The sequence below is a fragment of the Thermochaetoides thermophila genome (genome assembly GCF_000221225.1).
Source record: "Thermochaetoides thermophila DSM 1495 unplaced genomic scaffold scf7180000011818, whole genome shotgun sequence".
In the NCBI taxonomy this organism is placed as follows: domain Eukaryota; kingdom Fungi; phylum Ascomycota; class Sordariomycetes; order Sordariales; family Chaetomiaceae; genus Thermochaetoides; species Thermochaetoides thermophila.
Window position 1 is genome coordinate 2,079,415 of NW_006383034.1, and position 26,194 is coordinate 2,105,608.

The 26,194-nt window shown below is 50.9% G+C and overlaps 7 protein-coding genes across 7 annotated transcripts; 5 read left to right on the top strand and 2 right to left on the bottom strand.

Annotated features, from left to right (window-relative positions):
• Nucleotides 1-7,461: 7,461 nt before the first annotated feature.
• On the top strand, nucleotides 7,462-12,190 carry CTHT_0045710 (putative pheromone protein; the record flags this gene model as incomplete). The annotated part of the gene is made up of 6 exons (XM_006694889.1): nucleotides 7,462-8,227; nucleotides 8,295-8,862; nucleotides 9,629-10,038; nucleotides 10,276-10,614; nucleotides 11,176-11,853; nucleotides 12,123-12,190. 6 exons carry the CDS (start codon nucleotides 7,462-7,464, stop codon nucleotides 12,188-12,190), a joined length of 2,829 nt encoding a protein of 942 aa, XP_006694952.1.
• A 1,018-nt stretch (nucleotides 12,191-13,208) lies between these two features.
• Nucleotides 13,209-15,327, bottom strand: CTHT_0045720 (uncharacterized protein; the record flags this gene model as incomplete). The annotated part of the gene is made up of 4 exons (XM_006694890.1): nucleotides 13,209-14,549; nucleotides 14,597-14,835; nucleotides 15,063-15,075; nucleotides 15,307-15,327. The coding sequence occupies 4 exons, from the start codon at nucleotides 15,325-15,327 to the stop codon at nucleotides 13,209-13,211; spliced, it is 1,614 nt and encodes a 537-aa protein (XP_006694953.1).
• A 924-nt stretch (nucleotides 15,328-16,251) lies between these two features.
• On the top strand, nucleotides 16,252-17,829 carry CTHT_0045730 (indoleamine 2,3-dioxygenase-like protein; the record flags this gene model as incomplete). The annotated part of the gene is made up of 1 exon (XM_006694891.1): nucleotides 16,252-17,829. One exon carries the CDS (start codon nucleotides 16,252-16,254, stop codon nucleotides 17,827-17,829), a length of 1,578 nt encoding a protein of 525 aa, XP_006694954.1.
• A 767-nt stretch (nucleotides 17,830-18,596) lies between these two features.
• Nucleotides 18,597-19,091, top strand: CTHT_0045740 (uncharacterized protein; the record flags this gene model as incomplete). The annotated part of the gene is made up of 1 exon (XM_006694892.1): nucleotides 18,597-19,091. One exon carries the CDS (start codon nucleotides 18,597-18,599, stop codon nucleotides 19,089-19,091), a length of 495 nt encoding a protein of 164 aa, XP_006694955.1.
• Nucleotides 19,092-21,291: 2,200 nt separating this feature from the next.
• On the bottom strand, nucleotides 21,292-21,611 carry CTHT_0045750 (uncharacterized protein; the record flags this gene model as incomplete). Its single annotated transcript, XM_006694893.1, has 2 exons — nucleotides 21,292-21,426; nucleotides 21,492-21,611. 2 exons carry the CDS (start codon nucleotides 21,609-21,611, stop codon nucleotides 21,292-21,294), a joined length of 255 nt encoding a protein of 84 aa, XP_006694956.1.
• Nucleotides 21,612-21,996: 385 nt separating this feature from the next.
• CTHT_0045760 (uncharacterized protein) lies at nucleotides 21,997-22,935 on the top strand (the record flags this gene model as incomplete). The annotated part of the gene is made up of 2 exons (XM_006694894.1): nucleotides 21,997-22,318; nucleotides 22,430-22,935. 2 exons carry the CDS (start codon nucleotides 21,997-21,999, stop codon nucleotides 22,933-22,935), a joined length of 828 nt encoding a protein of 275 aa, XP_006694957.1.
• A 492-nt stretch (nucleotides 22,936-23,427) lies between these two features.
• CTHT_0045770 (uncharacterized protein) lies at nucleotides 23,428-25,236 on the top strand (the record flags this gene model as incomplete). The annotated part of the gene is made up of 4 exons (XM_006694895.1): nucleotides 23,428-23,453; nucleotides 23,506-23,881; nucleotides 23,952-24,525; nucleotides 24,581-25,236. 4 exons carry the CDS (start codon nucleotides 23,428-23,430, stop codon nucleotides 25,234-25,236), a joined length of 1,632 nt encoding a protein of 543 aa, XP_006694958.1.
• Between the last annotated feature and the right edge of the window lie 958 nt (nucleotides 25,237-26,194).

Consider the following 26,194-nt stretch of genomic DNA (forward strand, 5'->3'; position numbering starts at 1 on the left):
TCCAATCTGCAGCAAGTCCTAGAATTGCAACGGGTGACTTATCTGGTGCAGGCAGGATCGACAATAGGTCAAATGGGTTAGATGATGGCCACTGACGATGTGGGGTGCAAAGCGAAGTCAATTGCTACGTGTAATGACCTTTCTTGATCCTCAGTGTCCTTGTGTTGGGGAGAAGAAAACCAAGAGAAATCCTTTATCGTGTTCAAGTAGCTCCCTTCATAAAAACCCTTTGCCTTTGTGAATACCTCGCGGTCTCCTGCGATCTTCAGGGGTTTTCCTCAGCGTGACAAGGTTATCTAACTCATTCTTGCCACCCTCTTATATTCCCTGGCTCTGCCAATCAAATATGCCTTTCCCTTGATTAGCTCTTGCGTCACCGGTGTCCTATATGTTAGCTGTGGAGGATATTTCTTCTCCTTGGACTGCTGTTTCCATGTGACAAGAATCGCCATCGAAGACGGACACTAACGTATTTGAAGCGCTGGTTTGGTTGGACTGATGATTATTGATTTCAGGAACAAAATGACACCATATGAAACGGAAAAGATAAATTGACACTTCAAGCCGTTGTGTAACTTTAGTGGTGGAAGTTACTTGGACACAGGGGGATGTCAAAGACCTCGAGGAAACCCTGGGGGGTTCAGGCGCTCCCCCCACCCCCTGGCCCACAATTTCGCTGTCTTGGAAACTCCAGCAGAATAGGCTGCTCCGGGCTGGAATAACAGGAGACTTTACGACATCCAATGTGCTTTTTTAATGTATTCCAGAAACTAGCTACAGTCGACATGAGCCTGCAGACAACATGGGCTATGTCACGTTTTGGCTTGTCACATGCAGACTCAAAGCTCTCTTAGCGGTTGGCAACTTGTCAAGGCCCAAGAAAGGACTATCATGGTTACCAATTCATTGCTTCTGCTACAATACAACAGCTCCTGGTCGAGTCATTGATTGCAGAAGGCAACGTAGCTAACAGAATGGGATAATGACTTATAGATCAGTGACATTGGAAATCACTACATTGTTCAATTGCTAGAGCAAAGTTTCCTACCGCAAGTAACGCTAAATGAACAGACACATGCGATTAACAAGACTGACCACGCTTGCCACTCCCTTCGGTACCAGGATCGTCCTGCCTTATTCCTACTCCCCTCTCCTATACGCCCAGAGCATGATCCCAAGGAGATATGTCCCTAGTAGTACTATAACCGAAACCTACTACAGAAATCAAGCCGACCATTCCAGACGATGGGAAGCTTAAGCACAGCAGTATACCGCTAGATCCCAAGTGCGCCTCTGTAAGCAAACAACACGATAAAATATCATTTCCAAAGGGAACTCCAAAATGCCTCCGTGAACAATATCTAGGGCAACATCACCCCCAAGGAATGCCACGACAAATGTTGAGGGGATAATAATGTTTGAAGCTGCTCTTGATGCCAAAACCACCGCTCATGCCGAGCCTCATATAGTTCCTGATATTCGCGATGCATATCCTTTGATGCCTGCCTCACTTCGTGGCGATATATTTATGGGAAGTACAAAGTGGCAGCTCCAAGCGTTGCGGAGGAATGAGATTGTTTTTGAGAAAGGGCCATGAGATGTGGCTTCAGGGCGTTTGGCGTGTTTGCTCGGAGCAACAGACGATGAGGAGCGGTGGGAGAGGTAGGATGAGGAGGATGTGTGGGATGTTTTGGACGCGTTGAAAACTCATAGGTAATAGACCTATGCTGAATGAAGGGTCTCTAACTTAAACAAGATATGGGATGAAATTGTCGAGTTGTCGAGGGGGTTTCACTCCGTCTCATCCAAAGGGGGCATAGCACGCGGTACATGTGACCTGCGAGAATCCACGCGATAGCTGACGTGTACGAACCACGCGCTTTTGCAGATCTCGGGGAAATATGACAAACGTCGACGCATGGGGGCTCAAGGAAAAGATGCGAAAGACGACAATCGTGATATTAGCGTTCCGAAGGAGTACATGTGTTATCAGTCATACTCGATGTGGTGTTTTGGGAACCTCGGTTTCCATCACAACTCGGAGCAGTCAGTTTAAAAAAGGAGCAATGATTCCATGAGACAATAGATGGGACTCGCGTCTGAACGATGATCACAACGCCCAAACTAGCAGATCGAGATCGTTCACAGTACACGGTCTGTACTTCGAGGTCATGCATGCATCCCAGAGCCTCGAGTAAATACGTACACATATGACCAATGTTAGCGATATATGTTTGACAGTCGGTAAGTGGACAGGAGTCCTTCAATGTCTCTTGGCTGAACATAGTTCGTAAGTTCATCTTTCAGAGCTAACAGTGCAGCTGCTCGTCCGCACACAACTCATTCTCGATTCTGATTGCTAAATTTCGAAGTACCTGATAGCCCATTCCGTCAAATAGTCCGCAATCATCCGCGCCGGATGGTCTTGCGTTTTTCCATCTTTCCCCAAAATGAATTCAGCGTTTTCTGAGTACCATCAACACTAGAGGCTATCGAAGAGTGCCCCTGTGGCGGTGCGGTGTCCAGAGGCCACTTCTTTTCGTCCCCCCTCACCTCCTTTAACAACCACTTGCCCGCAGGCTAGACCCAAAGGCCTTCTCGTTTTTCTTCCAGCTGTTCAAGTCCAGGGCCTTCAGGAAGAACTCTGGGAGCAAGCCTGGGACGCTTCCACAGGGCACCCTATCCCGTTACCACACCTCCGTTGCCCCTCCCCCCCCAACGGGCCCGCCCTCAAGGCCAACGTGCTGATCATCCAGACCCCGAGACTAACGACCTGGACTAGGTCCCAGCGAGGCACACACCTGGGGCCGGCTTCAAAAACATTTCTCTGTACATAGTACACTACACTTCCTCTAACCCACACCAGTTTTACCCTATGCGGCTCTTTCCCGGCGTTACCTGTATCCTGTATCAGACTCAGCTTAGGTAGCTCTTGCCCACTGGCGTCGTGGGCACGACCCAGCACTCTCAGTGGTGAACCCGGTCGAAAAATGGAATAGATAAATAAATAAATAAATAAATAAAAATTCATCAATATTGGGTGTATAAAAATGTAAAGTGGATGGGAGCATTTACTTGGAAGTTGCCCTGCAGAACGCAAGGCCCTGAGGGGATCTCTCAAGGCACAATAGGGTGCCACAGAATAACAGCGCTCTTCCTTCTAAACTACACGCGCGTGAAGGCGGATGAGCATTGCTTTTATATAAGGTCAAGTGTGCACCTGACCTCAGTGGAGCCGGGGCTGACCGAGGTAAGTCAACGGTGACCACACCGTGGTCACTTGCAGCCAACAATCAACGCTATTAATGTGCCATAAATAGCAATGTGTTGTATCTGGTCTTATGTCCTGAACTAGTAGCTATGAGATAGAAGGACGTCCCAGCTGCAGGCGCGATTAAACATAACACTAGCCCGTGGACCATCACTCCTATCATAGACAGAATGACCACGAGCGGCCACAGGACAACCCATTCCGACGTTACAGCCCCCTCATTCCCCCTTTCGCCTGAGGGTCCCACGCCGCGAGGACAGAGAGCCCGACATTGACTCGGAGGAGTCGGTATCGGAGTTGAGATGCAAAATCTCACTTGCTCTGCGGGAGTAGGTCTTTGCCTCTTCAGGGCATCCATTTCCGCCCCTCCCCGCCGCTGCCTTCTTCCACACAGGTTTTTCGCCTCTAGTGGTTTTCTCCAGTGTGACATGCATATAGGGTATGTAGTAGTGTAGCTATTGCTCGCCGTCGTCGTGAGCACGACCCAGCGCCCCCAGGGGTGAAGCCGGTCGATAATATAATCCAATACATTCCAATCCTTTGGGGAGTGCAATGCCTGGTTTGATCGTTTACCCCAGATTTCGAACCATATCGTCGCTCGACTGAAGCGCAATTGTTTTCTAGAGACAGAAGATGATAGAATATGATACCAATAAACAAGAATCTCTTTGCTTCATTTAAGTGTTCGAGTCCAATAATCACCACTCTTCAACCAAACACACTCTGACGCTAGACTCTAAAGTATTCCAAACTAAGCAATAAGTCCTAGTGCCTGTATGACGCGTATCAGAAAGTCTGAGAGACAGTCAATTCTGGACAGCTGTGTCTCCAGATCCTGACCACAAATCAACTTTCATACTGTGCCTAAAATATTTGCAATAAATTCCCCAATGATCGGGAGAGCTGATCTCAGAATATAGCCCCACATCGCGAAAAGACTTGCACAAAACCAAAAAGTCGCAAACTTGACCTGTGCCTGCCTGTCATAACCGGCAATCGCAAGATAGAACGTCATCGGGCCATACGAAAGCATCCCAACAATGATGCTCACGACTGCCCCGATAACAAACGTCATTGACCAAAAGCCAACGGCCAGCACACAACCGAAACAAGAGAGTAGAAGCCGCACTGATTTAATCCCAATAGACTTGAGAGTCCCAAGACGAGCATTCCAGAAAAGTTGGTTGAAAAGCTGTTTGGTGTCCTTGATGATGTCGTTCCAAAGGTCTCGTGTCGTCGGAAACACCCAGCGGAAACGCTGGAAGAAACCCTTTTCCCATGTTTTGAAGCATATGTCCGGGATATCGTGCATAAATCCCCAAGCCTCTTCTCCCCATTCACTTCGTCTAGCCGATTTAGACAGGCAAAGAAGGAGTAAGGGTGGCAGAGGTAAGATAAATACAATGGCAAAAAAACCGCCTGCGAAGCTCATGATGTTATTGGATGGTTATCAGAGAAGGTAGCTGCAGATTTTAGTAGGTTGAAAAGGCCCTGGGCTGAGAGATCTTGAACTTCAAAAAAATAACTAGTTAGGTCCCAATGAGACGAACCAACAAACAGCAAATTAAGCCACAGTAACACTCGGTTCGTCTTTAATCGGTCTCGATTCGTTCGCAAATCTCATTATTAAGAAGGTATCACTGCACCATGTTCAATTCCCAACGCAAAGCATTCTGAAAGTTATAAACCAGTCTAGTCTTCAATACTCGAGCCAACTTATCTTGAAGCAAAATCGCCTACTCAGCTTTCCGTTAACTGAGGTTTCAATCATTGGGAAAAGGCGTCTTGATAACAAACTTCCCCCTTACTGACGCATATTCAGCTGGTGGGTCCAAACTCTTCCAAAATAAGTCACTAGTGCGAGCTTGGTGTGCTAGTGCTACGTTCCCCAAAACCAGGGTTCAGGGAACCACGGCAACTTGATAAAGTCAACAACATAATTAATATAAGCTGAAAATTATCGAAGTCGCCTTGACAAAACGATGTTCATTGTTTCTGACGAATCTGCCTTACTGTATGCCAACCCCCTGTCAAAACCAGTTTAGAAGTTAGACGCTTAAGAAAGATCATACTCTTTTATTGAAGGTTACCTTTGACAGCAGCCCGTTTGGGATCAGAATGCCCTTTTTCTTATCAGATGTTATTGTGAACAGGGAGTGAGATTTTTCTGATCAGTCAGGCAAGGGCTTTTGCCCGCTGGGTTCAAAGCACTTGGGAACTGGTCATTGGTATATGTACCAAGGTGACAACCTAGCTGTATCTTACATCTATTCTCAATCAACAAGCGCTCAAACACTGGTTTAAGTCATAAGATAGGGTTCTCGTCTCAAATAATATTGGTAAGCTTGGAGGGCCTGTCCGTTGTTTGGTCTTTCAGTCTTATTGGTGTCTTTGAACCATTTATTCCTTCGCTGATAGTAGTCGAGCATACCACGTGATCCAAAAGCTTGTAGTATGTATGTATGTATGGATGTATATTTTCGACCACTATCTACCCTATCTAGGTACTCGATCGTGCCCACCGCGACCGGCGGGCAATAGGTTGGCTAAGTACACTCCAACTGCGCCATCCCCCATCCGGACGCTTGGTAAGCACCCCCTAGCGCAAGATCGCTGATGCACACAGGTGCCAAATCAAAAAAAAATGAGGATAGGGACAACACACTCCGGAGAATAGCAATACATAAACAGACTGATAGAAGGCTGATTAGCGTTTCTATAGGGAGATTGACAATCTTGTTTTCTGTGGCTTATGTAATCCATGGTGGACCAATAGCATAACTTGGCCCACCCTTCCAACCCACCCTGAACTTCGTCTATTGCCTTTCAGTGCGTGTCGATCCAAGGAACTTCGTCATCTTGTTTTAATGCTGCTTTCGTGCCCTAGAGTGTTGAAGTCAAGAGTAAAACGATAGAATAGTGGGAAATACCTCTCACAGTGTCAACTATACAACATGCAAGCTGCAGGCCCTCTGCAGGCAATCGCTGGGTCAGAAGAGAGGTCTTACGTCCCAAAACAGCCACATTTTGAATGAGAGCCGCAAACTGGGTTTGTAATCCAGCTCAGGACATTTGCCATCACCACGTCCAGCGTTTGCCGACGGCGACGCCGAATGAGTTTGCCCGAACGTGCGCTCTGTGCTGCAAAAGCCCGCCGCACCAAGTGCAGACTCGGCCTCGAGGAAGATTTGAAGACATGCGTTGCCCTCGCAGGTTGAGCTTAGGATCTTTGGGTCTTCGACTTTTTCACATCTAGATGCTTAGACTGTATCTATGATTAGGATGCCCTCAACCGACTTAAATCCTTAGTTTTGCATGAGAAAGCCATCATGCTCCCAGCAATCTCTGGCAATGCGTTTGCTCACCCGACCACCTACAGCAATTGAAAACACCCACACTTGACAGGCAAGAGAAATGATGGGGACGGTAGCCATGGAACTGCATCAGCCTGACACGAAGCTGAAGCCCTGGGTAAAAATCAGAAAGCTGGTGGACAAAGAAGAGAATGAATATGATCGACACCGAGCTGTGAGAATTTAGCAGGGAAGAGAGTCACAGAGGAGGTTAAGATGTTGCAGGTCAAGACAAGGTCAACCCAGTGCCAATGAGGGATCGGTGAATGGATGAGCACAACGCAGAGGTGGGCATTGGATATGAAGATATTGTCTCCCTCGCTAGTCTCAAAAATGCACTACTTTTGGCAACAGTGAACTAATCACGGTGAGCTATCAGTTTACAGTACTGGGTGCGAAACACGGGGTGGGGTGCGGCTGAGAACAATAATAAGGAACAGGAAGAACAATACTAACGAGACTGTCACTCCCACCACTTTGCGCCGTCAACGACCCACAACTGACAGCCCTTCTCATTGTTCGCCACTGCACCGCCAGTCCTTAGTATCACAACCCCTCAAAGAAACCGTCAGCAATAGAATTCACTCGTTGCCAAAATGCCCTGGGCCCTTGGCATTGTACCCCTACGTGCAATTGCAATTGCGACTGCTCAACTCCAGGAGGGCATGCAATGTCCTTCAGGCCTGAACACTGCCGGATATCATTTCTCAGCAATATGTATGAGCATTACCTAGCTACTGCTCGCTATTTGAGCATTTAAGACTCGGATCGTTACTTTACTAAGGTGCCAACAACAAAGCTACCTTCTAACATCAAGCAAGCTCTTACCTCACCACCATGTCCTCAGGGTCTCTCAACACCTTCAACGGTCGCAACCAGCCCGTCACCATTATCGGGCCCGATGGCTCGACCGAAGTCGTCGTCCCTCTGTCCTCATTCAACTACTTCCACACAGCTGCCACCTCGCTCTCCATCCTATATGGCACGCAGCTTGGCGCCTGTCTGATCATGTTGGCCGTCGTGCTGGGCATGACACCGCACAAACGTCTGCGCCGGCTCTCTACCGTCATCAGTATCCTCTCGCTCTTGCTCAACTCCGTTCGTACGCTGCTCTTCAGTCTCTATTTCACCTCCTCCTGGAGTGATTTTTATGTCATCTTCACCGGGGATCGGAGCACCGTGAAGCAAGTTGATCGTAATATGAGCATCACGGCGACGTGTCTCAGCATCCCGATGACGGTGTTGATTGAAGCTGCGCTGATCGTGCAAGCGTCGTTGATGATCCAGCTATGGCAGACGTTTTGGAAGGTTGCTGCCATGATGTTGTCTGTTGCGCTGGTTCTTACGACAATTGGCTTCAACTTGGTGCAGACGGTCTTTCAGGTGCGCGCGGCGCTTGTAGTTATGGATCTCGTACCCTACACCTGGATCAGGAAGACATACGTCGGATTGTTCACCTCCTCGATCTGTTGGTTCTGCTTTCTCTTCAATGTCCGTCTCATAATGCACATGTGGACCAACCGCAGCATCCTGCCCTCCATGAAGGGTCTTAAGGCCATGGACGTATTGGTTATTACCAACGGTGTTCTGATGTTTATCCCAGGTATGCCCCTCCCTCGCGGCATCATCATTCCTGTGTCCAAAGCTAGCTCATCGCTAACCCACTGCAGTCGTCTTCTCAGGCCTAGAATGGGGCGAATGGGCCAAGTTCGAAGCCGCATCCCTCACCCAAACCTCTGTCATCCTCGTCCTCCCCCTCGGCATTCTCATAGCTCAGCGCCTGGCCAACCCTCACTGGTTCGGCACCGAAGCTGCAAGCCACCCCTCGACGGGCTTATCCGGCCTTGGTGGCTCTGCAGGTCCAAGTCTCGGTACCAACCCCTCTTCGACGGTCCATACTCCTCCCGCGCAGACTTCAACAAGCTCGAGGAGGCATCTGATCAATAGACATGGAAGGAAGGAGTTGACTCCTACGGCTGGCTCCGATGTTCTCATGTATCATCAAGGCTTTGGCACTGCCCGGGGAGTCATAACACAGATTGAGAAGGGACCGATGGCCGGATACGGTCATGGACATGGGAATTGGAATGTTGAAGAAGAGGATCGGATCTTACCTGCTACTGATCTGGGCGGGGTTAGGGTTGACTATAAGATTGAGATATTTTCGAGGGAGGCTTCTGGGCCTTCGCCGGTTGCGGCTGCGACGGCGGCAATGCCTCAGAGGAAGAGGGAGGACACGTAAGCTGAGTCTGAACTTTATCCCTAATGGGTCAGTGTCCGTTGAGGGGTTGGAGGTGGTCTGTGGATGGTGTCACAAGGGCTGTTACTTGGCTTCGGGGTCCAGAGTCGATGGAAATAAATGCATTCACTTCGCTCAGGTAGTTTCAGAAGTTTCCTTTGTCTCTTCCTTTTTTTCTCAGGTCTTTGGCATACGGACCAGCATCTTGGCACCACATCATAGTTAGGCAGGATGAAAATAGTTTCACTTCTTCCATTCGGTTTTACGTTCATCATTGAGATTCTGATTTGTTTTAGGCTGGATGTCACATGTAAAGGATCAAGTGGATATCGGTCTCAGTTGTTAGCAGAGTTAGCAGCGAGAATACCACTCGATGTTTGTGAACTTGGCACTTCGATCTGTTCACTGAAAGACTGAACTCTTCGGAGCAAGAGGGTGACCTGTTATGAACTGCCTGACCAAACCCGTTCCTGCCTGGAATATAGAGCAGAAGCCCCCTTCCGTCGCATCTCTTTCTGAGCAGTTGATGTTTCTTCCTATACAGATCAATGCAGTCAGGCAACCATGACTGACCCAGCTGTTTTGTTTTATTTCATTTCTCTAACCTGGCCATAAGCCCTCTGCATCCACACCACAACAATCCATTCCAGTATCGCATTAGCTACGCGCCTATTGCCTGCAGGGCATTGACATTGCGCCTTAGAGATCCATTTATCACTCACATACCATTATGGAGGCTGCTCATCACAACATGGATAAACATAGTACTCCACCAATAACAACGACCGACTTCTCTATCCTAAACCCCAACCTCGCCCCTGCGCCACTCCGACTGCCAAGGAAGAATCGCTCCTCCGCGTCGGGAAGAGGGAACAATGGATCGGCGATCTCGATAGGACGTGTGAGCTCTGTATCGCCGGCGCTTGCAGCGCTCGTCTCGAAATTCGAATCGTTAGATGCAGTCGCAAGCACCGAGGGACGAGGACTGCGTGCTGAAGCAACTCTCAATGTAGCCGCCAGATCGCTGTTGCGGTCGTCGCTCGATGGACATAGATCCTCGAGTGACGAGGGCCATTCAGCAGGAGTTAAGGATGGAACTTCGACTCTTCTTGATTCAGGACGTGATAGCCCTGGGCTAGAGACCCATCGGTCTGATAAGTTTGGCGACGATGCCAGTCAGTTCAAGCAGTGTCGTTGGGATGATACTCAAGGATAGGGTACTCGGGGATATTCCCAACGAAGTGGCAGCATCTCTGCTTCTACCATCAGAAGCACGAGGGACAGACCGAGCATGCTAGACAAGGAGTTGAAGGGATGGACTTCTACAGTTGCTGAGCGGAGGAGGCTGTTTGAAGGACTGTCTAGTATGTGAACACAACTCCTTGAATGGTTTTAGTTGCTAACTAAACCAGGAGAATCTTCCTGCGATGCCTATACCACCTTCTCTTTAACACACTCGACCCTCCATGTCTCGCAGCATTCCCTTCACCATCCCTCAGCACTCACGACACCAGCACACAAGCTTGGACTCGATGATGCGACTTGCGATCCTTCCCTGATACCAAGCAAGCCACCCTGTTCTGCACAGTGCAAATCACAAGAGTCCAGTGACGACTCCCAAGGTGAGCTCTTCCTCGAACACATCCGCCTCCGCCTGGTGCACAGAACAAAGAGTCTCAGTGTCGCAGACTTGAGGAGAGTCTTTGATCAGCCACAGGCTGGGTTGGATGTCAAGAAAATCAAGCCTTTAGGTATGAAGCGGAGAGAAGGTGCAGCTGTGGCAGCTTTGGTTCCAAGAACCCCGAAGCAGACGAGAAAAGTGACGACTGTCACACCCGTGACTGTTGCCGGAGGGGAGAACATGGTTACGGTAGACAGGCAGGAAAGTCTAAGGAGGACCGAGTCCCTCTGCACTTCCGGTCGCAGCGGAAGGGCCCAGGTCACAGCCCAAGGGAGTCCGATTGCTCGAGTGTCAACCATCCGCCAGTCAGGACCTCTTGCTCGAAGAGAATATTTCCCTCCCAAAGAGTCACCTACCTGTACTGCGAGCCCAACACCAAGTGCAAGGAAATCTGTCTTGTCGCCTACCTCCCACACAACAGGCCCTTTCTCTTCCCCGGAGATGGACAGCTCTGAGAAATCGAGCCCAGCAAGGCCAATGACGGCAAGGAAATTGATGCTGAGAGCATATCCTGTTAATCCAATCACTGCATGCACCATCCACAGTCCGGCTGCTCGTTCTCATAGGGGCAGCTCGCCGCTGAGAAGAGAACTCAGCACTCGGGACATCGAAAACACCCCATTGGTTGCAGTACCTAGGACTCCTGCCACTGCACCAGTACCTGCGCCTGCTTCGCCGCTCCTGGCCAGACATTGGAAGAGGACGAATAACAGTACAGATGAGAATGGGAATGGGATGAATCCACTGCTAAAGGCGAGGCCAAGCCTGCCTATGTTGGCGGAGACGACTGTTGCGAGCAGTACCAGGAGGGTAATGAGGACGATTAGTTCGCGATGGAACGTGCTGCAGCCCCAAGGAGAGAAGAGAGGTGTCGAAGGAACAAAGGACGAGGGGACGCCTGTTTCGGTCAAGGACAAGATCTTCCTGTTTGAGGATCAGAAGAATAAGAACATTCACGAGGTGTATAGACCAACGGGAATAGATGAGGCGTTGGATTTAGACATGAACTGGAATCGACGGGATGGAAGTTCCAAAACAACGGTCAGGGTTGAAGACAAATCCCTATCGATGGAGGAACCAACAAGATGCACAGAAACCCTCAAGAGGAAATCCTTCACCAGCAAAAAGGTCAGCCGCCTTTTCTCGGGCAGCAGAAGCTCGGAATCTCAACCCCAAGATGAGCCCAAGTTGAAGCTCCCACTCTGGCGTCGCCATCCCTCCCCCAACAGTGCTTCATTCTCGACACGCCAACAAGCGCCTAAGCGATCGTTCTCCCTCCGCGGAACTTTCAAAAAAGAACCCAAACCAGGTTCGAGCGGGGACAAGACACTGCTCCGTCAGGCTTTTAGTATGGAAGGGGGGCCGATGTCGGCAACTGATTTGCCGAAAACAGCCTCAGCTCAAGCTGTGGCACAACCCCAAGCTACTATAAAAGGAAGAATAACGCCAAGAACGATCTCAGGACGCTGGCTTTCCCGCAGCAAAGATGAACCTGCCTCTCAGCGGCAAGCAGCTGGAGGTAGTAGCAGAGAGAACAACCTTGTCCCGGCTTCAGTGACAGGACAACCATCAACACAGAGGAAGACGCCGCCACGGAAACTCCAGAAAAGGAGGGCCATCTCAGGCACGATACGGGCCAGGGCTGAGGGACGAGGGTCATCCCCAGCTGCATCCTCTTTCCAGGTCGTCTCCACTGCCGCGTTAGTGTCAGAGCAAGTTCCTTTCCCATCCCGTGCAGCAGGGTCGTTAGCAGCATTAACCAGCCTCAACCCTCCTCTTGCAGCACCAGCATCGGCCCTTCCCGCACGAACACAAGCTCAACTAACCCGGTCATCTGGATCAACCCAAGAGTTAAGCTGGGGGAAGCGTGCCGCTGCTGCTGCTGCTGCTGCCATTGAGGCAGGGAGGAAGAGTTTCCGTTTTCGGACAGGAAGCAGGTTGTCATCTTCCTCGTCAACCTCCAGCCCTAGTGCAGGTGACACACTCAGAATCACAAACACCCTTACCCAACCGGGGACTATCACCAGCAACAGTCTAAACGCAGCAAGACCCGGTTTGGGCGCTGAAATAGGAAGACACGCAGTTGTGAAGGCTGCTACAATGAGGGAGAGAAATGGGCCGAGGGAGTGGTGGTAGGACGCTGGCGATTGGGGCAATGTTCTTGTGGTTGTTAGACCCGGGCCGGAGTGTAGGTTTGTGAGTCCGAGTCCGAGGCCAAGGGTTGATTGGAGTAGACTTGGGGTTGGATTGGGCAGATAAGGGGCAAGAGGAGACGAAGTTAGAGGATGGATTGTTGAGCGTTATCGGCAGGTAGGTACGTACTGGTTATGTATTCTTGGATTATGTTTAGTCTTACGGAGTTTAGGAAGATGTTGGGTGGGAAAGGTCAATGGATGGATGAAGTACTGTGAGGAGACTTGATGGACTATGTAGTGTGAGTAGCAGTAGGACATTGTCTATTGCATAAGTAGTCTATGTCTGGTAATGAACTCACTCATATTCTATGCGCTGTCCATATGTTTCTTCGACTAGGGAACGTTGTATCATTTATCCACAACCAAGACCTATTCCTCCCGCTATCCCCCTACATCAACCCATCACTGTGGGCCAACACAACCAACATAATAATCCCTAAATCACCAACGCCTTAACAAAATCGATGTGTTATGCCCCAGCCAACCCCATCCCCCGTCCAATCTTCCTCACAAGCGCCTTCTTCAAATACCACTCCCTCGCCAACCCCCTCACAGCCTTAACAAACACCCCTGGCGCAATCCTCCCCCTCTCCACTGCTCTCCCAAGCACGAAAATAACATCCCCTATTGCTCTCTCCTCCGCTACAAGCTCATACAACTGGTTCCCCACCACCGTCGGCGCAACCAACAGTTCATCTACATCTGGGGGGCCGTTTTCTTTGAGTTGGTGTTGAGCCTTTGTGATGGTTTCGTCTGCCTTTTGCAGAGAGGATTGCAGGATGGAGGTGTTGGATTGGAGGAGGGAGGAAAGTTGGGTGAGGTGGGTTAGTTCGGATTGCAGGGTGGCGTAGGCTTGGAGGAGGGCTTTCCGTTGTGCGCGCAGGCCGGCGAGGGAGGTGGTGTTTTGTTGGTAGGATTTTTGACGGTGATTGTAGAGTGTTATTGCTAATTGATGCAAGAGAGCATCTTTCTCGGGGTTTGGTGGGGGAGGTGGGGGTTGAGAGGGAGATTCGGTTGTGGGGAGGGGGGGGGTTGCGTCGTCGTCGAGGAGGTTCGGGGGAGGCGATTTGGCGAGCTGTTGAGGGGGCTGTGGCTGGGCAGGCGGTTGCTGGTATGGTTGAGTAGCTGGAGGGGCGCTATATGGTTGGGGAGGAGGTTCGTAGATAGAGGTTGGTCGTTGAACTGAGGGCGGCGGGCCTGGAGGTAGAGTAGTCGGTTGAAGGCTCTGATGCGGCAGAAGAGGGGGTTGATGGGGGGTTGTTTGTTGAGACGTAGACGCCTGGGGAGGTAATGGCGGCGGAGCTTCGTACCGTGACGGCCCGGGTTTCGGGGGAAGAGGGGGTATTGAACCTGCTTGGGTCTGGGGCTGGACAAACGCAGGCTGTCCCTGTGGTTGTCCAGCGAAAGGCTGTGCCGGATGTTCTTGTGTTAGATGAAGGGTTTGCCCTACCAACTGCGGTTGTCCAAGCAAATGAGAAGGCTGTCCCAACGTTAGGTGACCAGCCGGACCGCCGACCTTAGGAGGAGGAGGGGGCACCTGAGGACTAGGTGTCTGAGGGGGAGGAGAAACCACCGGCCGTTCCTGACCCGGCTTAGGAGGCGGTGGCGGCGGCCTAACTTCGGCTGGGGAACTGGCACTCGCAGCAGGTTGGCTCGATGGGGGTCTCGGGGCAAACTCAGGTGGTAGCGGCGGCACTGGAGGAGGGGTAGGCGTCTGTTGCGGTGGAGGGGGCCTTTGGCGGGCAACAACGGGCGGCTCCTTAGCGAAGACCTCGCGTAAGATGTTGAGGAAGTCGACAATATTGGATTTCTGTACAGTCAGCACAGCCCCTGACTGACAGCCAGCCGTCCACGTACATCCCAATACGTCGACCATGCGGTTAGATACGGATGGTAGACACAACCCTGAGAGTCGACGTGCTGGCCAGGCCGCACGACCATAGTTTCTGTTGGCGTCACGTAGACAATCGGCGGCTCACTGGGATAGGCATGCGGTACCCAGACGGAAATGGGGAAGCGGTAGGTAGTGCCGCGGAAAACGACGGGAATTGTGCCGGAGAGGAGAACGAGGAGAGCCGAGGAGCCATTGGGAAAAGCTGGAGGTCAGACAAGCTCGGGAGAAGACCACGAGGGGGTCATACTATAGACATCTGTCCGGGGAGAGAGAGATGGATAGGTGGCCAGTGTATGAGCGACGTCGTTGTAAGTGCGGTTCACATCGTGGTATTCCTGCACTTGTCAGTTGTTGGTGGTCTTGGAGAAAATGGGGGCTTGGGGGTAATGGAGAGAAAAGGATGGGTTAGACCGGTAGTTCGCAACATACGCTGGTCAGCACGCTGTACAACCAGTTAAGGACATGCTGAGGGACCATAATGCCAGACATCGCAGAAAAACTGGCGATGTTGTTGGTCTGATGTCGCAACTCACTGGAGCTGATCGGCGTCGCGTTCAGGGCGGACGGTGAGGGGAAGCGGGGCAGCCATTGAGGTTCGCGCCAACCCGACCACACTCCTAGTCTTGAAGATGATGTAATCAGCTCTCTCAAACCCTGTTCACCATGTACGCACGGACCCTCGAACTTGGACCATCGGTTAATCCCGGACGGAATGGTGGGGTTCTGGCTGCACCCCACGCCGGATTATGCGGGTGGCGTCAATTGCTCGCAGGCGACTCGGCAGAGCTCACCACAGCCCCTCCATCTGCCTACATTTGCGTCGGCCAGAGTTGAACCAACGACAAGCAACCGTGACGCTGCGCCGCAGAAACGCTGTGCAACGCCGACCAGCGATCCTGTAGTTGCACCAGATCTTAATGGTTGCCATACAGAAGAGAAATAACATCGAGCCGAGACCATGATTCACGTTTGAGTCATGATCTCCATGCTTGTGACCAAATGGCCCAAAGAAACGGATTGGCGTTGTTTCTTGAAGCATACAAAATGATTTTCCTTTGCTGCTTCCCTATCCCTCCCCCCCAGTCTTGTCAACATAACCCTTAGTGTTCATCAGGGTTCACTGGCCCCGCCCTGCGATATTTTTCTGCCCCACCCTCCATCTTCTCGGCGAGATCTCTAGCGTAAAATTTCTGTCATGTCGGCGCTCCAAGGACCGGCCAGCAACCGATGCCGCTGCGCTCTGCTTGACACGGCGGCGGCGACAGCGAGCTTTTCACCCTTCGGCGCAGCCAGTCTACTGTTTTTGGGAGGGCTGCTGACAAAGACTCCCTCTTCGCTGCCCCTCACTTGAGAAGAATCTTGTGAATTGACTCGAGGACCGATCATTCATCTGAACACGGCCGGCCTCGACCGATCTACCACATGCCAGGCTTTTTGACCATTTAATCTGATCTTTTCCCGAGCCCCTTTCTCTGGTTGCTTGTCTCCATATCCTTCATCTCATGCCACCCCGCACCAGATCTCGCACGGCTTAGGAGATAGATTCGATCTGTCTCTTTGCGTCAGGACTTAATTGACTTCAATTGACCTCAGTTGCTCTGAAGAAAGTGTTTTCAAGATGATCCCTCCTATTCCCCACCTCGCTGACTACGGCATCTCGCCCACCCGCGGCTTTCTTCCCGACCAACTTCCCCTCACCCGCTTACCAGACCCCTACTACAATAAGTGGGAAGCCATTGTCGCCAATCTACAGGGCTTGATCCTCAGCAAACGCCTTCGTGCTGTCATTGATCGTCTTCCAGTCCTGTCGACGGTCGGTCTTTACCACGAGTCAGAATGGCGCCGCGCCTATATGCTCCTCTGCTTCATGGCCCATGCTTACATCTGGGGAGGTGACAGCCCCAGTGACCGTCTCCCTCCTCCAATTACTGTTCCATTACTGGAAATCAGCGAACACCTCGAGTTGCCCCCCGTCGCTACCTATGCTGCCGTCTGCCTCTGGAACTTCAAGCCCCTCTTCATGGACGAGGACATCGATAACTTGGAGAACCTAGCGACCCTCTGCACATTCACCGGATCCCTTGACGAGTCTTGGTTTTACTTGGTGTCAGTCGCCATGGAGGCACGCGGCGCCCCTATCATCCCCCTCATGCTGCATGCCATTGCAGCTGCGCGGGAGAATGATGTGCACACCGTCACCCAGTGCCTCACATCCTTCGCCGAGCGCCTCGACGACCTCACGACCTTGCTTCACCGCATGCACGAGAACTGCGACCCCCACATTTTCTACCACCGCATTCGCCCCTTCCTCGCAGGTAGCAAGAACATGGCCGAAGCTGGCCTGCCCAACGGAGTTCTCTATGACGATGGCTCAGACTCACCCACTTGGAGGCAATATGCCGGTGGCAGCAACGCTCAAAGTTCCCTCATCCAGTTCTTTGATATTGTGCTCGGCATCGAGCACCGTCCGACTGGCGAAAAGGGCCCCAAGCCTGATACTGATGGCCCCGGCCCCGCAGCCCAGCACAACTTCATCCAGGAAATGCGCCGGTACATGCCTGGTCCTCATGCCCGTTTCCTGGCTGATGTCCAAGCTGTGGCGAATATTCGGGAGTTTGTCGCTCGCCATGCAGCTAGGCACCGTCCGCTGGCGATTGCATATGATGCCTGCTTGGCCATGCTACGCGCCCTGAGGGATAAGCATCTTGCCATTGTGACGCGGTACATCGTCATGCCTAGCAGGGAAGCCGCGAGGGCGAGGAGTCGGTCCCCTGAGGCTACCCGCGGCGCAGTTAAGAAGGTTAATCTGGCTACGGCGGTCAAGAACGTGCGTCATCAGCCTCAGGGTATCGCGTTTGATGCTAAGAGTGCTGCTGCGGAGATGGAGAAGAACGGCAACAACGCCAGTGCGCTCAAGGGAACGGGCGGCACGGCGCTCATGGCGTTCTTGAAGCAGGCTAGGGATGAGACAGGTGAGCCGGCTGTGCAGGAGTGGAGCAGACGGTTTATGAGGAGGGTCGTGAGGACTGAGGGGCAGGGGGACTTCTTTGCAGGTAAGGAGGACGATAGGTTGGGCGTGCCAAGGAATAGGAGACCGGATGGTGTTGTGATTGAGGAGGAGACGGGAGTGAGAGGACTGGCGGGAACTTGGACAATTGAGGAGGAGTGGGTTACTGGGGGGATTTGCAATTATTAGAGAGGGGGAGAAGAGTGTTAGAGTATACCCTTTAGAGTTCGGGCTTTTCGGATGGGCGGCTTTTTGGATTGTTTGATGTTTTTGTGTTGGGCCGCAGTTGTTGAGTTTCTTGTTTGGATGGTATTCTCTGCTCTTGTGTATTGATGATATGCATTGCTCAGCGCTCATGTTGGATTTGACATAAGTATTAGAGAGCGATGATGAAAAGTTTTAATTGATCGTATTTTGACATTTTGAATAACAGTTCTGGGACTCATTGGTGTTCAGTTGTCGAGTGCTGTTGGACAAAGGGGTTGTTGCGAGGAGATCCAGGGAGACAACCAGGCTCAGAAAGGAGTTGAGGAAGAAGAGCGATGCCATTATCCAACTTTAAGATAATGTCTCTCTCTCTCTCTCTCTCTCTCTCTCTCTATATATATATATATATATGTATATGGTCATAGCAATCCTATCGTTGTTTGTATCATATCCCAGTTTCGAGAACTGACCAGATGGATATTTCACCATCTCTTCGCTTCTTTCATCCTCCTAAGCCCACCATCACAGCTCGACAGCCTCACCAGCTATTCTAAACTCGCTAACATCAACCAGCTCACTCTTTAACTCTAACTCTCCAAAAATCCAAACCGGTCAGGTAAGCCCCCTCTCAACTACCTGTTGGTAACACCCTCACGTCCAGAGACTGGTCTTTCATTCCAAGACACCAATCACATCATTCCCTACTTACCGAACCTCTATTATTTCCTTATCAATCACTCTCTCCAACCATGTCTACTGTCGCCTTCAAGCCCAACCATCTCGCTGTTTTTGGCGCCGCGGCCGCTGGCGGTGCGGGCGGTCAACCTCCTCGCCGTCCTAACTTTAACCCTAAACCCCTTGACGACGATGGTGACCTCGAGCTCAACCACCAAGAAGAGGAAGGGGTGTCCGCAGGGGATGAAGATAACGATAGTCCCGATGACGCCGCTGAGGAGGGCTTCCAGGAACGGCGCAGAGCAGGTGGAGGTGCTTTCCCCCCTAATTCTCTTCCCAACCATCCTTTGAAGCACAAGAAAGACCCTATCAGGCAGAAGAAGCAGCGGGAGAAAAATAAGAAGAAGAGCAAAACGGGGAAGAGGACTTACCTCAAGGAGCCGGATACGTTTGACTGGAGGGTGAGAGCCGGGCTGTGGCTCATGGGAACCACACCGGAGAAAATTATGGTGAAGGTGAAGGAGCAGGAGAGGAAGAGGGAGAGAGGAAGTGAGCATGATGAGGAGTGAGCATTTCAAGCGGGGAGGTAAACCTGCACTAAAGTGTATCAGAATTGGAGCGACGGGAAACCTGAAAGGTAAGCTAACGCCATGAGGGAAGTAGTTTCACGTTCATTTGGAAGTTTCCTTTGTTTTTTGCTAGAGACTATTACACTCCTCTGCAAGCATATGATAGAGAGCCCTGAGATGTCTCCGACTCAAACCTTACAATGACAATATATAACAATTTACTTCGTATGTTCGCTTCACTTTTATCATTCCTCGTAGTTGCATCTACCGAATCTCGTCCTCGATCTGCGATTCGCCTCCCCGCCTGCACACTTCAAGACGCGTTCGGCGTTGTCGCCAATCTCGCACTACAGTTCCTCCTTTGCATTTCATCAGCCGACTAACATGTAACATGTGGGATTTTTCTTCCTGTGTTAGGACTTACGAAGCTCATCCTCCGTTCACTAATAAGATGTCGAATACTTGCTAAATTACACTTCGCGGCCGAGGATGACAGTTGTGTTGTCCACCCTTTCGGTCACTTTGTCCTTCCTTTTCCTTGCCCGACTAAATCCTGGCTTGCGTCGCTCGATAAACTTACTCTACAATGCCATTATGCATTGTAGACCACCATCAACATTGGACGATCAAGTCCCTCCATAATGTCTGAAACTGATGCGCTTTCAGAAACAGGATAAAAGGTACTATTCCTTCCAGGCCAGTCTCCCGTCTTCACCAACCCCCCAAACACAGGTTAAGATTAGTCTGGTTGAGGGCCAAGTGACCCGAAAGCCATCGATTTGAGCTATCCGATATATTGTGAGGATGTGGCCGTTTGTGACAGTTTTTTCGACCCTGGTCCAGCAATCGAACGGAAGTTTGGCGGCTGCTTTGGGGTAGATATGATTACTCTGATGCGTTGAGAGGCGAGATGGGTGGGTATTGCCAGAAGCAGGATGAACATGAGGGTGATCGTGAGACGAGGGAAGAGGATATGTCGGAGGTTCATTGTTAGTTGATGCCATCGAAGGCCGAGGCATTAGTCTCGTGGAAGGAAGTGGATGCTGACTAAGGGGGTTAGCTATATTTTGAGGGTGTTGGGACAATGCCGTTATCTATTGTCCAATGGGTAAAGTCAACAGTCCGTCTCGGATGGTGCTTCTGACATTTCCTCGCTAGTTGATTCCCTGTCATACCTTTGTCCATTCGCGGTCGCACATGGATGTAGCACTGCTTGGTTCTTTGTACATCAATCTCTGACCAACTCCCTCTGTCCATTGTCTCCAGCCTTCGTCATTTTGTCCTCAATAATCAAGCGGACGATCTGTACGTAGCGGTCATTTGCAAAATTCCACCCTCGATTTTTTCTTTGGCCGTGTGTGACAATAACTGGAGCTATAGCTGTATGCTGGCCAGGGAGCAAGGAAAGCTACGGCCATCACGAACAGAGATCGCAGCTTCTGAGAAGGTACAGTTTGTTAAAAGGTTGCTAGGAGAAACGAGTGGCGGGGTTTGAGCCCAGTAAGGTAGTTCGAATGGGTCTCTGCATCTTCAAATCAACAAAACAAAACCTAGATAACCTGGATGGAGTGCCAGCTCCTATGCCGCATGTCAAAAGTACCAAAATTAATCAGTGCCATGGTCATCACCATAGCTGAGCGTTAGCACCCCGATAACACCAATAATCAGCAGGGACCTCGGTCAGTTAGAAGCAAGAGTAAAGCAAAGGCAAAACAAGACCATAATCTTGAGGGCGAAACAGGAGCCAAATCCATGTGAGAGAGTCACTAAATCGGCAGCTTTGCCTTCGAGGCTAAACCTCCCTCGAAGCTACCGAGCGCACTTTGGATGTCGAAGTGGAAGGACAGGACGACTCGCCATTTAAACAGCCCTGGTCAGGAGTATCGAATCGAACAAAAGCGACGTTTTCGAGCAGGTCTGAAGTCACGGAGTCACGCTGTACGAATAATCACTGATTTCCAATCCGTCAATTCAGATGTGTTGCCAGGAATAGCAAAGAGGTACCCGCAAAACGCCGCCCATGATTCATGGTCTCCCGATTCCCAACAACATCCGAGTACGTAGTAGTGTAACCCCGCCGCCTAGTATATCATACAGGACCGTTGCTTATTGCACATCGTACATGGTCTCCCTCTCGCGCTGCTTTGATGCTAAATACACCGATCATCCCTTTTTGTTTTGATGTCGTTGTCGACTCGACTCAGATCAAGCCGTTTACGCAGGGCTTCTGTAGGTCAGTCAACGGGGGTTGCTGTTGCCGGGAACTAACAAGGGGGGAGGGAACGCACGAGAGAATGGCCTCAGCCCAACCGCTGGCGAGGAAGGTCACAGCCAGCTGCAATTATTGTCAGCAGACAATGGAACGGCACGGCATAGACGGTTTGTACGGGAGAAACTCACGCCAAAGGCGACAACGCTACGCACAATGGAAGCGTTCTCCGAGACAAAGAGGGCGTTGTACGCGCCGGTGATGGGGTTCAGGGACCGGCGGGAGTTGTACGAAACGCGCTTGGGAGGCATGCTGGTGATGTGGATGGACTGACTGTGGACAGACAGGTTACTGAGTGTGAGTGTTGATGCGAAAGATCATTGACCTTGTCGGCCAGCCAAGTTTGCAGCGACGTTGGTCCGAAATTTTGGATCGCCAGCGCGGGCGGCGCAAGGGATGCACGGACCAAACAGCTCCACCTGACAAGGGGTCCTTTTGCTCACCCCACTACCCCACATCAATATGTCAAGCAAACGGTTCCGCACCGCTGCCATCACGTTGACAGCGGGGAAGATAGCTTTTGCTCTGCGAGTGACATGGCGCTTTGAAGATCGCATCACCCGCCGCAGCGCGAAACATACCTTTTTCGCCCAACCATGCGATGTCCAATTGATATTCGGCCGATAATAACTATAAATGGAGCCAATATCGAAAGTGGCTGAAGCGCCTGACGCATCAAATGTCAGCAGAACCAACTCCAGCGCAGGAGGCTTCCTCCCGCAACAGTCCCTCCCCTCGCCCGCCCCGAGCAACATTTCGTCAGCATCTACAACACGGTACAATGCCACGGGATTACCGCATCCTCGCGCGCATGCGCTGCGCCCTGGTTCAGCGAAAGAGGACATGGTCCGGAACTTTGTATCCGACCGGATGATGCTTATCAATCGCCGGTTCTTGATGAAGACTGGCAATAGTATTGGGCCTGATGCAGATGGCGTGGAGGGCTACAAGAATATGGGTGAGCTGTGCAAGGACCTGGATGGGTTGATAAATATCCTTTGGTTGTCCGGGACGCGTAGGTACTTTGTCCTATGGGTTTCGTGAATGGCGTAGGCTGACTATTCCAAAGCTTCGCTGCAGATCCCGTATTTCCTGAACATTGCATCCGAGTTTAACACCTGGGTGACCGGTCTCCCATCATCGCCTGCCCCGACGTTTGCGATCCTCCGCAAGTTGGATCACTGCTTCGCCAGCCTACTCGCTGGCGAGGATGTCGACACAAAGGAGCCCCTGCCCGGGTTCGAGAGGGGCCCGAGTGCAGGTATGAGCCGCACACACATGGTGCGGTGTAAGAGCCTGGTGCAACAAGCGAGGGTGTTGATTGTGGAGGTTATGAACAAGGATAAGGGAGATGGGCCGAGGGTGGCAGAGACGGATGATGATGAGGATGAGGACAATGATGAAGGCAAGGTGACAGAGACAGAGACAGAGGCTGAGAATGGGCTGGATGGACCACAAGCTTGGAATGAAGATGAGGAGAGGCTGTATATGGATGTTGCCAGGGTATATGAGAAGACTTTGGTCAAGTTGGGGGAGACTCTGGGGGAGGAGGGCTTGTTGGGGGCGGAGGAGTAGCACATGGCGAACTTAAGCCATGTAATGATTCTGTCTTCCAGCTCAAGGTTCTGCTCCCTAGTCTGGCTCACGAAGCAGGATTTCGAGCCCATTAAAGACTAATTCCTCGCCTTATTGACCAATACCGACAGACAGGGCTCTAAGACTTCTGCGCCTACAAGTCAGTTTCATAATGTTGTTCCAAAGATGCACTTTCATCTTAAGCAGCTCAGTGCCGAGCCCTATCTGTTTAGTCATCTGTTAACGAGCGAATCTCTGATATAGTGACAGTCGCTGCTTCCCTTCATGTGCCAACTTCTTCACTTCCTGCTCCAACCTTGTCCAACTGTATTCAAAATGTTCTAGACGCGGACGAAATTCACATCGGGTGGAACCCAGCACTCTCTTCTCTCCCAGACTCGGTCCAACTTTGCCTCGTACTCTCTTCTCATTTGAACTTGGTCACATCTTTAACCCTACTGCCATCTTTCATAACCGTACTTCATCTTCGCGATGAGTAAATTATCCGCCAATACCCTGTAAGTCTCTCAATCTCCACAGGTTCACCCCACATTACTGACCCCCATCAAGCTATGAACTCTTCCACTCCGACCATCTCCTCTCCTCCACTGGCGACCCCGTCCTCCGCTCTCAACCCGACGACACCCAACCCACTAGCAAATGGAACTTCATCTTTGCCAATCCCGTGCCCAACCCTATCTTCAAAGGCTGGGATGCCTACAATATCACTCCCGATGGTGACCCTGTCGAAAACTTCTTTTATCGACTTTCCACTGTCCCTGACCACCTCCCCCAGAGCTACTATCGTGTCCGGGCACACCATGCGTGCTACTTGCTAGAGCAGGAACTTCATATAACAGGGTCAGATGACCCTGATGCGAGGTTTATTTTGGATGCGGTCGTTAAGGGTACTGAGATCTTGCCAGAAGCGCTACAGCCTTTGGTCGTATATTGCTGATGAACTGGCAAAATTGGCTTTGAAGAAGAACTTCTCTAAAAACGATAATAGTTATAAGGCACAATATCTGCGGATTATGAGGTGGTGTGTTGAGGGGAAGCGAGATGAGAGGAAGCCGTTTGGGGAGGATTGGAAGGGCTTGAAGGATGACAAGCTATCAAAGGAGTACCTTCCTGCAGCAGAAGACCACTCAAAATGCGTGAAGTGTGGGAAGAGCGCGGAACTGAAATGCACTGGGTGCATTGTGAAGACTGGGGACAAGGTCACTCTAGCTACATTCTACTGCAGCAGGGAGTGTCAGAAAAAGCATTGGCCTCATCACAAGTCCGACTGTAAAGAGCAGAAAGAGATTATGCGCGCGATGTCGATCTTTCAGCCTATCTTTGAGCATATCATTTTAATGATTATGCATGTGGTCGGGGGAAAGACAACAGTCAAAGAGCAGAACGGGATTTGGATGATTGAGAAGGAATGTGACGAGGTTCTGAACAAGGATGACACGCAGTGGGAAACCTTTGTTAAGAAACGAGCGCCCAACCCTGATGTGGCTAAGGCGGTGCTCATGACGATGCAGTCTTGGAGGTTAGTGACACTGGAGTCGGCTAAATTTCTAGTTGAGCTGTTACTGACACGTAAGTCCACCCTATGTTACCACCTACCTGACCACAAGCTAATTTTGATACCCAGCTGTCTGCAAAAGCCTCTCTCATGCTGACTGTGAAGTCAAAAATGCCCACCACGTCACCTACACCCCACGGCAAGGCATGATTGGCTTCATGTCGCTTGACAGTCACAGCATTTTGGTCGCGACCCTTTCGTCAGGCAAAGCACTCGCCCTTGACCCTGCTGGCATGTGCTTTGGCTGGAAGGAGACGATCTCCGATTGGGAGCATTACAAGAAGCATCGCGTCTTTGCCCTAAGAGAGATTAAACCCCTCGAGCCTGTCACACTAGAGCACGAGTTATCCCATCTGTCGAAGGGGACACAAACGATCAAAGAAAATGCGTGGAAGCATTTTGTGCAGTATACAATCCTCGCCCTTCAGAAGCACATTCTTGAAAAGTTTTCCAGTGTTAATGAGCTTTACATGCTGCAAGATGAGAAGCAGTTTACTGCTATCTGTGATTCATTGGTTGACACAGCAAATCAAGGCCTCACAACACTGGTGAAGCATGTTGGACTGAACGGAGCGATGGTTGTGATGGCAGATAAGGACAAAGAGGATCTGGTTGCCAAGATTTGGTGGTGTGCTAAGGACAAGGTGGAGAGGGCCGAGAAGAAAGAGGTAAGGGAGGAGTGGGCAAAGTTGTGGGCGGAGACATCGGGGGTCAAGTCTCCTTAGGAGGAGGAACCCTCCGGGAGTATGATGGGGATGGTGAATAGTCCTGTGGGAAGGTGGGTAGTTCTTGCGATGGTAGGTACACTGATGGTGATCTGGTTTGCCAAAGTGGATGCAGCGCTCTTTGTTGGAGTAGTGATAGAGGCTTTGCTATTGACCTATCAAACTATTTATCACTGACCTGAATAGTCCAACCAACTCCCCCGCCCAATCCAGAGATGGTGATATCCCCTCAGAAGCACCGCCAAGACTAACAGTCCGGTATCTTCTACTACTAACAGCTCCCCCGAATGTCCTATCCAAGCTTTCTTCAAACGCCTGCCCCTCCCCCCAGCCTACCTTGTCCAACGCTACTCCCACTCCCTGCGGTTGTGTGCCGAGATCGCCGTCCTCCGCACTTGCGATCCTGGATCAATGGATCTCAAGAAGCCGACATTCCTTGTTGACAACCCCAATATGGCGTGATTGTGAATATTGCGATATAACGACGGTTAAAGTAGCGTATTGTAGCAAGGAGCGTCAGATCAAGCATTTTCCTTTGCAAAAAGTGGTATGCAAACAGGTAAAGTAGCTTGCTCTGGCCATGAACATGTGCCAAATAATATGTGAGAATATCATGGAGCGTGTGTTTCCGTAGGAGTGTCCTGCGGGAGATTAGAAAAGAACATGGAACACGGAAGACGAGTGGTCAGGGTCATGTTGGAGTGTGATCAGCTAGAGTGTACGGAAAAGACGGGTGCGCGGGGAAGATTATTGGTGGGGGATTTTCTTGAAAAGAAGGTATTTGACAAGAGAGGATGGAAAATGTGAGCAGGGCCGGCGCTGTTGCATTCGTGCTGCGAGAATGTGTTTAACGAAGATTATGGATGGTTGCCGTTGAAATTGTTCGTTCAGCGTGAGCTTCCATCATTTTTCGACTCGAGAAGTTACTAACTTCCCTCGCTCAGCCTATGTCAAGCAG